This window comes from Coturnix japonica, chromosome 1 (assembly GCF_054131305.1).
Source record: "Coturnix japonica strain WE chromosome 1, WE-NBRP24, whole genome shotgun sequence".
Taxonomy (NCBI): Eukaryota; Metazoa; Chordata; class Aves; order Galliformes; family Phasianidae; genus Coturnix; species Coturnix japonica.
Window position 1 is genome coordinate 113,475,535 of NC_140663.1, and position 15,189 is coordinate 113,490,723.

At 43.1% G+C, this 15,189-nt stretch overlaps 1 protein-coding gene across 11 annotated transcripts in view; it reads right to left on the bottom strand.

The window, feature by feature from the left end:
* FRMPD4 (FERM and PDZ domain containing 4) overlaps positions 1–15,189 on the bottom strand; it is a 325,110-nt gene that overhangs the window by 271,964 nt on the left and 37,957 nt on the right. For 5 of the 11 annotated variants that reach the window (XR_014940585.1, XM_015887144.3, XM_085531775.1 and 2 more), the window contains exon 1: positions 13,715–14,207. The exons of the other annotated variants lie outside the window; for them this stretch is intronic. Coding sequence is in view for 4 of the 5 variants with exons in the window: in XM_015887144.3 (XP_015742630.2) it covers positions 13,715–13,755 (41 nt within the window). In the remaining variant the exon portion in view is untranslated. Of the gene's footprint in view, positions 1–13,714; positions 14,208–15,189 lie in introns of those variants that run through there. 11 annotated transcript variants of the gene reach the window in all.

Below are 15,189 nucleotides of genomic sequence, written 5' to 3' on the forward strand. Positions count from 1 at the left end.
AAACCAATAGGTTAAAAAGTATTTTTTTATTTTAGTGTGAATAAGTATTTTTAAATACAAATAAAACAGAAAGCCGAGTTTGGAAACAGTTCTGCTGTAGAACATCCTTAAATAAGATCCAATACCTAGCTGTAGTAATGTAACAAAGGTGGCATTCATTTTCAAAAACAGCTCATGATTTGGCATTATTGTTTAGAAGTCAACCTCCATTACTTCACAGATAATCACGACAAACTGACAGTTCTAAAAGGAAAGTAAAATAGAAAAAAAATAATAATAATAATACGTGTCCAGTTATTTTTTTCCTCCAGTAAGCAGGCCATCAAAAGAAATAGACAGCAAGGTACTCAGAACCCTCAGTAAGTTTGCAGATGACACCAAGTTGGAAGGTAATGTTAATCTGCCTGAGGGTAGGGAGGCCCTTCAGAGGGATCTGGATAATATGGATCACTGGGCTGAGGTGAATGGGATGAGGTTTAACAGGTCCAAATGCTGGGTCCTGCACTTTGGCCACAATAATCCCATGCAGTGCTATAGGCTTGGGGTTGAGTGGCTGAATGACTGTGAAGAAGAAAGAGACCTGGGGGTGTTGGTCGATGCTCAGCTGAGCATGAGCCAACAGTGTACCCAGGTGGCCAAGAGGGCCAATGGCATCCTGGCCTGAATTAGAAATAGCATGGCCAGCAGGAGGAGAGAGGTGATCATCCCCCTGTACTCAACACTGGTGAGGTTGCACCTCAAGTATTGTGTTCAGTTTTGGGCCCTTCACTACAAGAAAGACATTGAGGCCCTGGAACATGTCCAGAGAAGGAACAAAACTGGTGAGGGGTCTGGAGCACAAGTCTTATGAGGAGCAGCTCAGGGAGCTGGGATTGTTTAGTCTGGAGAGGAGGCTCAAGGGAGACCTCATTGCAGTCTACAACTTCCCGAAGGGAGGCTGTGACGAGAAGTTTGGCCTCTTCTCCCAGACAACAAACAAGACCCAAGAAAACAACCACAAGTTCTGCCAGAGGAGGTTTAAATTAGACATAAGGATAAACTTGTTCTCTCAGAGAGTGGTCAGGCACTGGAATGGCCTGCCCAGGGAGGTGGTGGAATAGCAGTTCCTGGCAGTGTTCAAGAGGCTTCTGAATGAGGAGCTACAAGATACAGTTTGGTAGCTTGTGGTAGCAATGGTGATGGGAGGACATTTGGACTAGATGATCCCGTAGGTCATTTTCAACCTTGTGATTCTATGATTTAACCAGTGGCTCCCTTTGGAAAAAAACACTCCCTCGTACAGTTTACATCAGAATTCTGTGATCCAATCCAAAAGCAAGTGAGGAAGGGTCAGTGCCTGATAACTGCACAAATAAGATTTCCATTTCCATTACTGTTAGAGCATTTGTATTTTCTGTGTGTGTTGATAAACATCAAACAATGCTAAACAAGTTACCACACAGTAAACCTTTCCATGGAGATGAAACGGTACCTCTTCTTCTACTCTAAAGCTGTAGACTTCAACACAACAGGCATGAGTTAATAAGTCCTACTTACGAACCGAAAAATGTAGACATTTTTTCTCAAATGTCTGCTACATTTTAAAGAGTCTTTGCTACATATTTTGTAGAAGATATACAATAAGAGTGGGCATGTGTGAGTGCATCAGTGCATTTACACACTCATACAACTTTACACTCAACTGCTTTGTCATAATTAATGCTCATTATTCAGCAAATGCTCCAAATTAGTGGTTAGATTAAGCTTGCCAGCTTGGAGAGCAAATAATGTCATCTGCTAATGTAATGCAAACTTTACATCTCAGATCAAGAATCTGCCAAGCCTGAGAATTGTCACATTCAGAAGTGCTCCATCAGCTGACCCAAAACTATATAGCACATTTCCTCCCCTCCGTCAACCTGACACAGGTGCTAAACATACCTACAGGTGCTACTGCAGTTCTGTGCCCCAGGAGCTTCCTTGCTTCCACCAGTCTGGATACCAGGGGCCATATATGGTTGACTACACAAAAACAATCAATACCAGATGAATCCAGACCAACAGATCTTCTTGAAATGGTTTTGGATGGGATTGAAGTTGCACTGTGCATAGGAACTGCTGAGTCAGGATTTGAACCACTGATGGATCACCTGAAGTAAGCACTGAGTCAGCCGTAGAAGCACAGGTGAAGGCAGTTCAGCTGTGTGACCAGAAGGGCTGGAACCTGGATGCACCTCTCCAAGATTCCATTTAATGTCTGACTGCCACTGGGGAAGGATCTCTTTCAGGAGATCCCTCCCTTTGTGAAGCTTTTCATTGTGAACCTAAATCTTTGGATATGGGTGAGCATTCCTTCTCTGTTTGTTCCTTTGCTATCTCACTATGATACTCTTTCCAGCTGTACTTTGTTGAAGGTACACACTGTTATTTTCTTCATTAATAAAGAAACACTGTATACAGGGTTATTTAGCCTATGCAACGTCCATACAGCTTGGCAAAAGGAAAAAAAAATAATAATAATAATAACAATTTAATTATGAGTCAGCATCACACTGTCCACTAAGTCAAAAGTGAGCAAGTGAAGAGAGAATAAAATGACTTCATTTGAAATATAAAGCAGCCAGTGCTGCCCTTATTTAGCAAACCTACTCAAAGATCAAATGAAAACAAGAATGAAGTTTCCTCCTCCAACAACTTGCGAGTCAGCATACAGTATTCAGTTCATAATGAAAAGGGGGATCTAGCACAACAAAGCTGCTCAGGTGGAAAACTAATTGGGGAGGGGGATATAAAGCAGCAAGCTATACCAGAATCAGAGACAAACTGTTCTCTGCTTTCCACTACATTTAGAGCTGGAAAAAGAATATTTTGAATGCTGGAGAGAATAAATGTCAGCTGCTATCACTGCAGTTTGATAAACACATGTTAATCTTGTCATATTTTATGCAGCTGAAATCCATTTCAGCCATTTTGAGCTAATGCACAGTGAGATAGGTGTTGTGTGTTTTAATTAGAATGCTGCTCATTGCAGCACCAAGCTATGAACCATTTGAAAAATTAAACTAATGCTGCTTTATCTTGTCCCGTGAAATAAACATTTTAAACATTTAATGAGAGAACAGTATTTCTCTTTTTCAAAAGCAGAACATAACATGAGAAAACAGTATGAACTCCAACATTAATGGCTAACAAACATCAATGGAAGTACTCCCACAAGCATGCACTTGTCTCTTTGCTTCAAGGCCACAGAACACTGAGAGGTCAAGCTGTACTCAAGGAAACAAAACCAAAAGCAAATCAACAGCAGTGTATTTTGCCATTAATACAGAGTACTTTTGTTGGGATAAAAAAGAAGCTTGCACTAACTTCTAGAAAAGTCGAAGTTCCTCTCTTAGGCTTTACATAGCAGACTGCCCGCAAGTGCATTAAACAGCTATCACTGCAGGTAGTAAGAATACCCAGACATAACAAACACCTTTATCCCAACTGAGCCAAGTATTGGAAACACTCTGCAAGTGCACAGAATCTGTCAGTGTTCCAGACCACCATTTCCACTGCTTTTTCACAACATTTCAACAAAACCTATCATGGTACCTTAATGCCTACTAAGGGCATCAAGAGGAAAGAACAAACAATTTACTATTTTGCTTTGGAAAAATAAATAAGTTCATTTCTACAATATACTTGGCATCCAGCAATAGAAAATTATCACAGAAGAAAGATATTGGAAGTACTTATTCTACTGTTCATATTCTAAGAATTATTTACAAAGTAATATTAGTTAACTGGATACATCGATACCACCACCAGCTCTCACTCACATTTTCAGTGTTGTAAATACAAGTTGGTAGGTGAACATCACGAAGCATCTCGGCAATAGATAAGAGCTGCTGAAGTGTTATATATTATAACAAATGACAGAAGAAATGGCAGGAGCTGAAAATTTGCTGCATGCAGACTCCTTGAAGTATACTTCTCTTTGTGTTAAAAAAGAAATAACCACAGTGTCTGAAGTTGAATTACAAATTCAGGCTAATTAATACATTCTGTAAAACTTCGATTTCCAGCATAAAAATAAAGAGCATTTGAAAAACAGGCTGCTAATACTCTTCAACTAATTTTTTGTGCTTTCAGAAGCAGTAGCGACGCACTATGGTATGTTCTCTAAGTAATGTCCTTTCTCAGTTCAGAAACAGAGCATTCAAAAATGATACAGCTCATTAGACAGCTTCCAGAACCAGGAAAACTTGTACATGAAAAGCATACAACCACAAGCTTACTGATATGAAAATCATACTGGTATGATCTTCTTCAGCCTGAAGAAGAGAAGGCTCAGGGGAGACCTTATTGCTCTCTATAACTTCCTGAGGGGAGGTCGTAGTGAGCTGGAAAAAAGTAAAGTAGCAGTCTGCAGCAAGGGGGGATGGGCCTCATCCTGAGAGAGAATACCTTTCTAGTTACAATGTTTCCAAATGTAGCCAGAGCACAGGAAAACAGGGACCTCCTTATTTCACCTTTCAAGTCATTTAGATCCCAGAGAACACTAGATCCAAGAAGTCATGAATCAAAACAAAACAAAACAAAAAAAAAAAAAAAAGTTTTCTGTTTTAACGCTGAAGCAAAATCTTCCTTTTCTTCTCCCATTGCAGTCACACAAATTACAACACACCAATTAATTCAGGCAGCATTATGGAGCAAATAAACTCCTACGTAGACAACAATGCACGTTCATCTTCGCATAAAGATCAGCCAGTCTGGAACAATTACTTCAGTACACTCACAACAAATAAGCCTTCCTTCAATGCAGCAATCATTAACTTTCCTTCTTCAGTTTCTTCCATCTTCTGTTCTCTGCCACTCCTCCCCTATTACACACTCCAGCCCCTATTCACGCTGCCCTCAGAGAAGAGTTGTGAAGTACAGAACATTCCCCATGTGCAGTTCCTCTCTGTCCCTCCTAACTCTCTGCCCTGGCAGAGGAAAACGTGCCCCTTGTAACCATTACAGGCAGCACACAATGCAGAATGCAAACTGAAAATCTAGGCAGGTAGCCAACTTAATGAGAAAGCTGTCTGCTTCTTTCTCCTAGGAAAAGAAAAATACAAGTACATATTCAAAGATAAAGCAAATTTTTTTGGGTTAAGATCATCTGAGGTTTCCAGCCCATTAAAAAAATAAAATAAAATAAAATAAAATAAAATAAAATAAAATAAAATAAAATAAAATAAAATAAAATAAAATAAAATAAAATAAAATAAAATAAAATAAAATAATAAAATAAAATAAAATAAATGCAGATACCTTTAAAGCGTGACTTTGCTCAATAACTTAACCTCAGTCAAAACACTTAACGAGTGAATGTTGATCACTTCTGCCTGAATATGTAAACTGCACTTGGACTTGATTAGTCACATCGCACACTTGCTGCTGAGCAAACAGCCCCATCTTGCTAGAGCAGATGAGGTATTAAAGGTACTGCTAGTAACTTCTTGAGAGAATAAAGGCAAGCAAAGACAAACCCGAACTTAAGCACCACTTGGGCTTCTGCACAACTGTCACCTCCCCTTCTCTTGTATCCATGTTGTAATATGGATGCTTCAAGAAAGCCAAGCTTGTAAAAGTCTACTTCACAGCAGGTCTAAGTCATTGCTATTGTTCAGGCTTTCAGGTGGATGTGATACATTGACAATAGCAATTATGTAGATACAGACCATTTCCAGATTTCTCCTCAGTTCTCTGCTGCTCTATTCCAATCCAACACAGAGTTCAAGTGAAATAACCTCAGATTTGTAACACATGCCTGGTTTATTCTACATTGTTGGTGCAACCACTAGTGCTTCAAGGAACATTTACAGCCACAGTACAATGGGCATTTTGCTCTCTAAAATACAAGTACTGCCAAATCTACAGCAACCTAATCACAAACTCAAGATTAAAAACAAACAGTAAAATGGCAAACTCCAGTCCACCCCTCTGCCATAAAGACCAAAAACCCACCAATACAAAAAGTATATCTACAAAATCAAATTCTCAAGAAAGCTGGAGATACTTCCTTGCCTTTTTTGGTTATTAATGTAAACACCCAGCGGTTTCCATCAACAAACACATATATCAATAAATACAATAAGTGTCTATTAAAGAAGTCCTAATTCAAAGTATCACAGTCTCATGTGGGTTGGAAGGGACCTTAGAGATCATCGAGTCCAGCCCCCGGGATTCAAGCCTCCTGTGTAGCAGAGCGGCACTTCTACCACTGCACCACTGGGGCACATAATTCCAGTCACCCCAGGTTGTTGTTTTTTTTTCTTCAGAGTTTCAAAATGTTCAGTCAGAACCTAAAAAACTACCAAGAATGAGAAGATCAGAAAAGAATTCACTTTCAAAACTTTGGCATACAAACATCCCCTCTCTCTTCACCATCTCTTTTTTTCCTCTGTATTAATCTCCTTTTTACCAAGGACTGCCAAAATCCTGAAAGATATATTTTCTAACTCCCTAAACTAAAAAAAAAAAAAACAAAAAAACACAACAACATGCAATTCTCCTCACTAACATCACAATAATTAAAATGAAATCTTGCGCTGTAGCCCCTGATCATAATAATAACATTGAAGAAGAAAAATCAAGAATTTCATATAAAGTCAAAGTCTTAAAACAGCTGTAAAAACAGCCAAGTCGATCAGCAATTATTTTCATAAGGCAAGTTATTTTGGTCCAAGCAATATATCTCACAAAGGACTTTTCTTAGAGATACTCATCAGCTTTTAATCACATCTCCTATTTCAAACCACCAGCAAAAGATTGTTTAATAGGATGGACCTTTGCGTCACCCTCCACCATGCCCGTTCTTCAGAATGTTCTCTCCCACTTAGAACTACTTTCTTTTTTCCTGAAATACTTTGTTGCTTGAAACTGATGAAAATAGTTTCCTGTTTTTGTAACACTCAACCTATGAAATGTAATTTTCATAGACCACACGCTAAAGGAATACTGGTAGAGATCGAACATGCTAGATCCCAATTCAGCTAGGAAACAGTTTTAAGTCCTGGAGTAATTTACTTTTCCCAGTTCCAATGTATTTTCATACACATACAACTTTTAGGCATTGCTGAATTCACTAAGATTTGAGCATGCAATTAATTATTACAATTTATACTGTTGGTACTGCTGTTTACTTCATTTCAAGTCAATGGGATAATTATCAGAAACAGAGTCTCACAGATTCCTTTCAAAGCCTCCATATAACATACCTTGAAAACCTGTACAATCTTTTGAGTTCAAAAACACCTCCAAGGAACATCAGAAAACTTTATCATTAGTCATGATCATAAAAAACAGCTTTAAGTAGAGTTTCATATTATCAGAAGCCCCCTCTTATTCAAGGTAGGCCTCTAATATTTTAAACCCTGATATCTTCTAAGCACCGGAAGTTTCCATCCTACATTACAATCAAATAGGGTATATGCAGTTTTGAAAATGAATAATTTCATGTATATCTGGATGGTCTCATCACTTTTACACGAGATGTCTGAGCATGACACTGGGAACCAAAATCACTTTTCCCTTCTTCATATTCAATTTTTGCATCCTTCCCAGACAATGGTTTATTTTATAAGAGGTCTTAGTTCCAGCACGATTTACTTCATCCCATCAGTCAGATACCCAGCTGCAATACACTGACATAATGCGAAAATGCTGTCAAGAATAGCAAAAGACCCCTTCTCTGCCATATTACCAGCAGAGCGGAGAACATGTATTATCCCCTCATTATTTCAGGTAACAGTTTGTATTTTCTACGAACAGCTTGATGGATTTCCGTAATGACCTAGAATGTTATAAAATATGGAAAGATACCCTCATTTTACATTTCTGTAATGGTTAGGAACACCCAGAATTTCCCACATAAATCTTTCAGACTGACAACAAAATAAGAGGATTTCTAAAAATCATGGAGAATTTCTTGAGGTCTTGCACCTGGGTCATGGCAGCCCCCACTATCAGTACAAGTTGGAGGACAAAAGGACTGAGTGCAGCCCTACCAAAAAGACCTGGGGATACTGGTGGATGAGAAGCTGGACACAAGCCAGCAATGTGCCCTCACAACCCAGAAAGCCAACAGTATTCTGGGCTGCATGAAAAGAATTGTGACCAGCATGATGAGGGAGGTGATCCTGCCCCTCTATAATCTGTGCTGGTGAGGCCTCTCCTGGAGTACTGTGTCCAGATGTGGAGTACTCAGTACAGGAAAGATATGGGGCTGTTGGAGCCCATCCAGAGGAGGACCACAAAAATGATCCAAGGTGAGTAATACTTCGCCTATGAGTACAGGCTGAGAGAGCTGGGGCTGCTGAGAACAGAGAAAAAAAGGCTCTGGGGAGACCTGAGAGCAGCCTTCAAGTATCTGAAGAGGGGTTACAAGAAAGAAGGGGACAGATTCTTTAGCAAGGTTTGTGGTTTCAAAACAAGGGAAAACAGTTTCATAGTAAAAGAGAAGATATTTAGATTGGATGAAAGAAAGTTATTTTACAGTAATGGAGGTAAGGTTTCAGCACAGTCACCCAGAGAAGCTGTGGGTGTCCCATTCCTGAAGGCATTTAAAACCAAGCTGGATAGGGCTCTGGGCAGCCTGAGCTGGTGGGGAGCAGCCCTGGGCAGGAGGGTTGGAAATGGAAGACAACTTAAATGTCATCCAATTCAAACCATTCTATGATTCTGTACAACTTCTTAAACCATATGAGAATACCAGTGATCAGACTGGCTTAGCACACATACACCAACATTAGAACTGGCTGTGATCATAAAGGAAACTATCTTCACATTCCCCTTTCAACCCTATCACTAAGGGATTGACAACACAGAACAAAGATATCAAAAATTATACTGTGCATACTATGATTGTTCTTAAATCAGAGCACTTCTGAGTTTTCAATCCACCCTCTTCAGTAATTAATAGGGAAAGAAGATGAATAAATATATTACCTGTGAACTTTGTGTTTCCAATTTTTTTCTTTCTCAAATAATTCAAGAGAAAAGGTTGCCTCATGTCACATTCTTTAAGCATTGTATCTAAGCGAACGGTATTTAGAGAACATACATATTTAGAAGAGTTGCATCATCATTCACTGGCAACTTGACAAGTTTACAGCAGTCCATAACATAAGGAGTGTTTTTAATAAATCTCTGAACTGCTGAAGCTGTTATACCACAGCACATTACTAACACCGTAGACACTGAAGCACATATCTTTATTATGTGTCAGCTAACAAAATGGACGAATAATAAAACATAAGGTGAAGCTTTTAAATTAATATGAATAGACAAATGTTTCACTAAATGTAGCATAGAAAGAAAGGTTAAATGAATTTATGGTTATTTGAATTATCATCCAATATAATAAAATCCTTTTTAGGATTAAATTACCTCCTTTGAGCATAAAAAAAAGATAATCACAGGTTTTCTTACTGACACATTCTTTTGTAAATACTGAAAGTAACTTACAAGCTATGATATTTCCATTCCAAAGAGCACTGATAAAAGTATTCCAATAATAGTACACTATCGCTTCAGTAACTTATGTATACTTCTAAGTGTGTCTCCCTTAAGGTGATTTCATAAACACCAAAGCAAACCAGCACCACGATAAGGAAACTCACGAGCAAGGAAAGACAATATACTGACAAACTGAAGACAAACACCCTGAAATCTTCTAATATTGCTTTGAAAATAGTCAAATAACAAACAGACCTATTAATCATGGAATCTAAAACCTGGAAGACATATCTGTTCTTGGCCACATACAAACAACTAGACCACAAAGTCAAGCAATCTGGTTCCCTATAAAAGCAGGGCCTCACACCCACAGCCTACAAACACACCTTCTGGCTACATAGATTTTTAGGAGCAGACCTTTCACCCCAGCTTGATAAGACAGCTAAAGACAGGAGGCCTATGGAGAAAAGGAGGTGAGAGCCAGACTGCAGAGATTACAAAACTAGACAAATAGCCTAAGACTGAGACTCACGCTTTTGTGTAGACTTGATTCACTTTTATAAGCAGTGAAGACCCAAAAGCACAACTGTTTGAGAAGGCAGCAAGTCAGTCTAGATGGTGAGCTACAAAAAGACATGCACAAAGAAAAAAAAAAGAAAATAATACTTATCCACCTCAATGAAAAACACCCTTGTGAGGGGTTCCTATTCCCACCTCACGGGAAAGAAGAGGTATTTGGGTGCTCACTGAAAAGACCTTGCTAGAGTTTAGGGTTACTCTGTCATTAAGCTGATCCCATAGGAATACGACTACTCACAGGCAGTTTTTATGGAATAAATTGAAGCAACCCAATAGCAACAGTAACACAAAACTTGAGATCCAGTTACATTAAATTTACCTAGCACACATCACAGATTAGCATTACTGTAAAGGACATCCCCAACCTGGATGGTCACTATCCCCACTCATGAGGGTGGTATCCAGATGGATCCATGGAAGTTTTATGTCTCGTGAAAGTTCCGAATTTGAATCTTTGTGGGCATCACCAGAAGAGCTACTGCTGATTTTCTAACTAAATATATATTCCACAAACACAGGCTTTAAACTTTTGCCGACACCTGTTCACTGTTCCAACCTATTGTTTCATGGTTCATCTGTCCCATATAGACTAGATGCTTGAGACTGTGCCCTTTGCCAGGTTCACTGAGGTCTGAAAATGTTCCCTTTCACATTGGGCAGGGCAGCAGCATTCCTCCACTCCTCATACCTGCAGTAAGAAAACAAAGATCACTACTCCATATTTACACTCTTATTACTCCTTCCCCCAGCAGCTGCTAAAAGCAATTAAGAGAGAACACTGGGCAAGGCAAACTCCTGATCCAACCTAATCCAGCAATTTTTGTGTGCAATTTATCTATCCTACTAATCCTCCTTTCTGAATTACAGATGCTACTGCACCGGACATACTTATGTAGCCCACACTACAAAAACATTCACCTGCCTCATCCAGCTGCACGAGATCCATTAAGACTTGGCAATCATTTTCTATATGTGGACGTTCATTAGAACAGCAGGTTTTTACAACTCTTTCCAGAGAAAGGCCCTACAAGATTTGTACCAAAACAGTTATTACCAAATCAGTGGAGAACTCTGGGCAAGAGTTTTCAAGGCCAAGCTTCCTGTCCACATCAAGGTGGATGGAGCTCAATGACCTCTTCCAACCTAAGCCGTTCTTTAAGTCAAATTTCTGCAAAGGGGAAGGGAAAGAAGGTATGCCAACAAAAGTGCCATCAGTATTTCTAAACAATACTTTTGTTTTCAGTGTCACAATGGACATCTCCAATCTTTACAAATCAATAGAGACTTCACCATGAACATCTTTATTAGATGCATGGTATACAACGCGACAGGCCCATAAAGGCAAGGAGATAACAAGGAAAACCCCCTCCTCCTAAAGGGATACACATATAAGCTACTGCCCACTGAAGATTACGCCATGTGTATTACAATTACACTACAGCATTAAGAAGCAACCCCTTGCAGCAGCCATGCGTAACAGACTTGCCTGTGCCACTGCATGCAGAATCAAGGCCACTGGTTTCAACACTAAGAGTTGACTTGCAACCTCAAATGAGAAGATCTGAATGCACAGCAAAACAGAAAGAAGACTGAAAGCCTTGAAAACATTCAGTACAAGACAAGTCTGAAACAACTTTCCGTAGGTACTCTGTCTGAAGATCACCCTCTCAGTTAAATACTGTTTGTTGTATGAGAGCTTTCTTCCAGAAAAGCCTTTTCTCCAACAGCTGAGGGAGAGCTGCTGCTTTCAATGCAGACGCACCAAGGGATTACAAATGGGGTTTACATTGAAGTCCACCTGCTCTACAAAGCTCTTGTGAAACTGGAACAGATAACTAGCTGTTACCTAGGAAACTGCAAGTAAAGTAAAGTCCTGTGTAAACTATTAGGTTGTTTAACAACCAGAAAATTAGAAACAAAAAGAGCAGCTTGGTACAGAAATGATTTACTGCGATCCACAAGCAAACTTGATCTGAGTGCTTCATATGCTCAATTCCAATGAAGCTGGACACAAGCTTTGAGACCTGTGGTTTCATTTCAGAAGAACCTTCAGGTCCTTCTGGAGAAATGCCGTGATCTTCCTGTAATTACTTAAACGCAAACCTCAGTGTTGGCAGAGTTCATGCTGTCAGGCATGCAGCAAGCTACAGCCTTTGTACACCAACAAATACCAAGTACTACCACATGTACAAAAACTGCCAGGTACCTGGCTTAGTAACAGCTCTGAGCAGCATATCCCTTTCTTTCCCTTTGACTTAACTCAAGCATGGCAACTATGAAACATGAAGATCCGTGAGCTTCCCTAAAATAACGCTTGCAAACAAATATGAGAGCTCAAGCAATTCAATTACCAAATAATAAATACCCCACTACATGTCCTGCTCCTTGTCTGTTCTCACGTATTTTTCCTTCCTTCAAGTTTGCACTGTAGTTACAGCTCTGGCTGGGAGCACAAACAGGGAATGTCATGCAGGATACCAGTGTTCCAGCCTCCACCTCATGTCAGATCGCTCAGAGCAGGGCGAGACGATGATGTGCTTGAACAAGAACAGCTGCTCTGCCCTGGCAGGGCCAAGAACAGAGCTGTAATCACAGCCAGGTGCAGCGGAGGGAATTGGGGAATAGCAGCTCTGTTTGTACCTGTGGCATTCGGTGACTTCCAGCCACACAATATTTGTTTTAAGGACCATCCATCACTGTGACACTCTCCCACCTGAGCGGCACCGGAGCAAGCGGCAGCCTTGCCTTCCCTCAGCAAGGCCCTTCCTTTTGCGTAACACCCGCTTTCATTCTGTGCCTCTCAAACAGCAAGGGCCGTGGTAACTATGGTGTACCAACACAAAATCATAAGAATTCAGAGCACTCCCGGTTACCGCGATCAAAGCTAAATCCTTTAGGAAGATTATCCACACCAAAACCCTGAAAAAATCCCCACAGCTCGAGCACTTCTATACCGCGTCTCCCAGGTGAAGCGTGGTTTCCCATTACTGAGGAGGGCTACTTCCAATGCCCCTAACTAGAGGGGAATGGGGTAACGGGGCTGCGCTCCTTCACCCGTCTGCGCAGCCTGGGGCCTGGCAACTCGCTGACAGCGCAACAGTGAACACACAGACCGCAACTCCGAGGCCGCTCAATGAACATCTATCCATTGGAAAGAACACGTATGCTCCCACCGAGCACCGGCACGAAGCACATGCCCTGCGCGCAGGGGATCACTCGCATAACACCACCCCAGCATAACACCGTGCGAAAAAGAGGGGCAGCGCTCATCAGCTGCCGATGATTTCACCGCTTCTCTAAAAATATCGCCGTGGACGAGCCGGCGAGCAGCGCTCAGCGCAGAGTTGTAGCCAGGCGAACTAGGGGGCCACGGCACAACACGGCACGGCGCGCCCCGTCCCTCCCTGCCCACCCCTCGGCCAGGCGCTGCCCCTTTCCCCCCGGGCTCGCCCCCTGCCCGGCTCCCACCGCCGCACTCCGCGCTGCCAACACTTCTGGCCGCCCCTTCACGGCGGCGCTCCCAGGCGAGGAGGGCGCTGACCCGTCCCGCACGGAGCGGTCCCGGCAGCCGCCCCGCCCGAGCCGCCCCCTCGCCCCGCTGCCAGGGAAGTTGGGCTCCCCTCACCGGCGGTCCCCCGCCCTTCCGAGCCCCGGTACGGACACCTACCCGGAGAGCTTCCCAAGCTTCACAAAGCTAAACACATCCATCCATGCGGCCGGCTGCTCCGCCCGTCGCTCACTCGCTCACTCCAGCAGCAGCGGCGGCGGCAGCTCCATGTCGGCAGAAGGTTGCGTCCAGCGGCGGCAACAGCCCTCACACAGGCAGCAGCCGGCGGCGGCAGAGCCTGCTACCCCCCTCCGGCAGGGAGCTGGGCTTGCAGCATCTCGCAGGAGAGCCGTTCAGCCTCGCGCAGCCCTCCTCCTCCTCCTCCTGCTTCTCCTCCTCCTCCGCCCCCCCCCGCTCCCCGCTTGCCCGGCCCCCTCCTCGGGTAACTCTGGGCTGCGTGGCCGGAGGGTCGCCGTCAGCTCGGGCCCCCGCCGCCTCTGTGTCACGGCTCACGAGGAGAACGGCGAGGGGCAAAGGGGGTCCGCAAGGCGGAGGGTGGGGAAGAGGGAGTTTCTCTTCGCGCTGTTCCCGTGGGGGAGCGGAGGGCGCAGGCGGCCGCAGCCCGGGCGAGCGCCGCCCGCTGGCTGATGCTGGAGGAGGCGTTGAGGGAGCGGGCCGGGCCCCGGGGCCTCGGTGCCAGTCGCCGCGGAACTCAGCGCTTCGTTTCCCTCGGGGCTCTTGATAGAGAAAGGACAGAATCACAGAATCACAGAATGACCCGGGTTGGAAGGGACCTCAAGGATCATGTAGTTCCAACACCCCTGCCTGGCAGGGCCACCAAATATACACCTTTACTAGATCAGGTTGCCCAGGGCCCCGTCCAACCTGGTCTTGAACACCTCCAAGGACGGGGCATCCACAAGGACGATCGGACCTGAGGAACAGGAGAAGGCTCCCCGGCAGATGAGGGAAAGCACCTGCCAAGAAGGCTGCAGCTGGGAGTGCTCCTCCAAAAGCAGAAACTGTGGAAAGCGGACAGTTCTCTTTGCTCCGGTGAACCTCCCTGAGTGACCGCACCATTCCGTGCTACCCTCCATGATGGGGAAGGGCCCGCTGGACCCCTGTGTTGTGTATTAAGGATGGGCACTGACCGGCAACAGGGCAAACATCCATCTTCCTGGCTGGCACAGTGAGCAGCCTGTGACTGACCTCTGTCTCTAAAGACATCTGGAGTCACAGAATCACAGGACCATAGGAGTTGAAAGGGACTTCTGGAGATCACCTGGTCCAAGCCCTTGCTAAAGCAGGTTTCCTACAGCAGGGGATCCTCTTGGTCCTGCCAGAAACACATCCAGGCCAAATCACAGCAGCATAAACAGCCTTCACCTTGTATTTTGTAGGTGAATTGTATGTCCTGATGCATGAGCAACGCAGATACGCTGCTTAACGTTTTTGCCCTGTATCAGGCTTACAAATAGGCTCTTGAGTTAGTTAGCTTTCTTTGAGTAAGCAGGATAGGAGCATGGTGAATTTAAACTTATATTTGTGCAGTTCTACAGCATAATGCACAGGAATGCATTTTCTTCCTTTTTCTT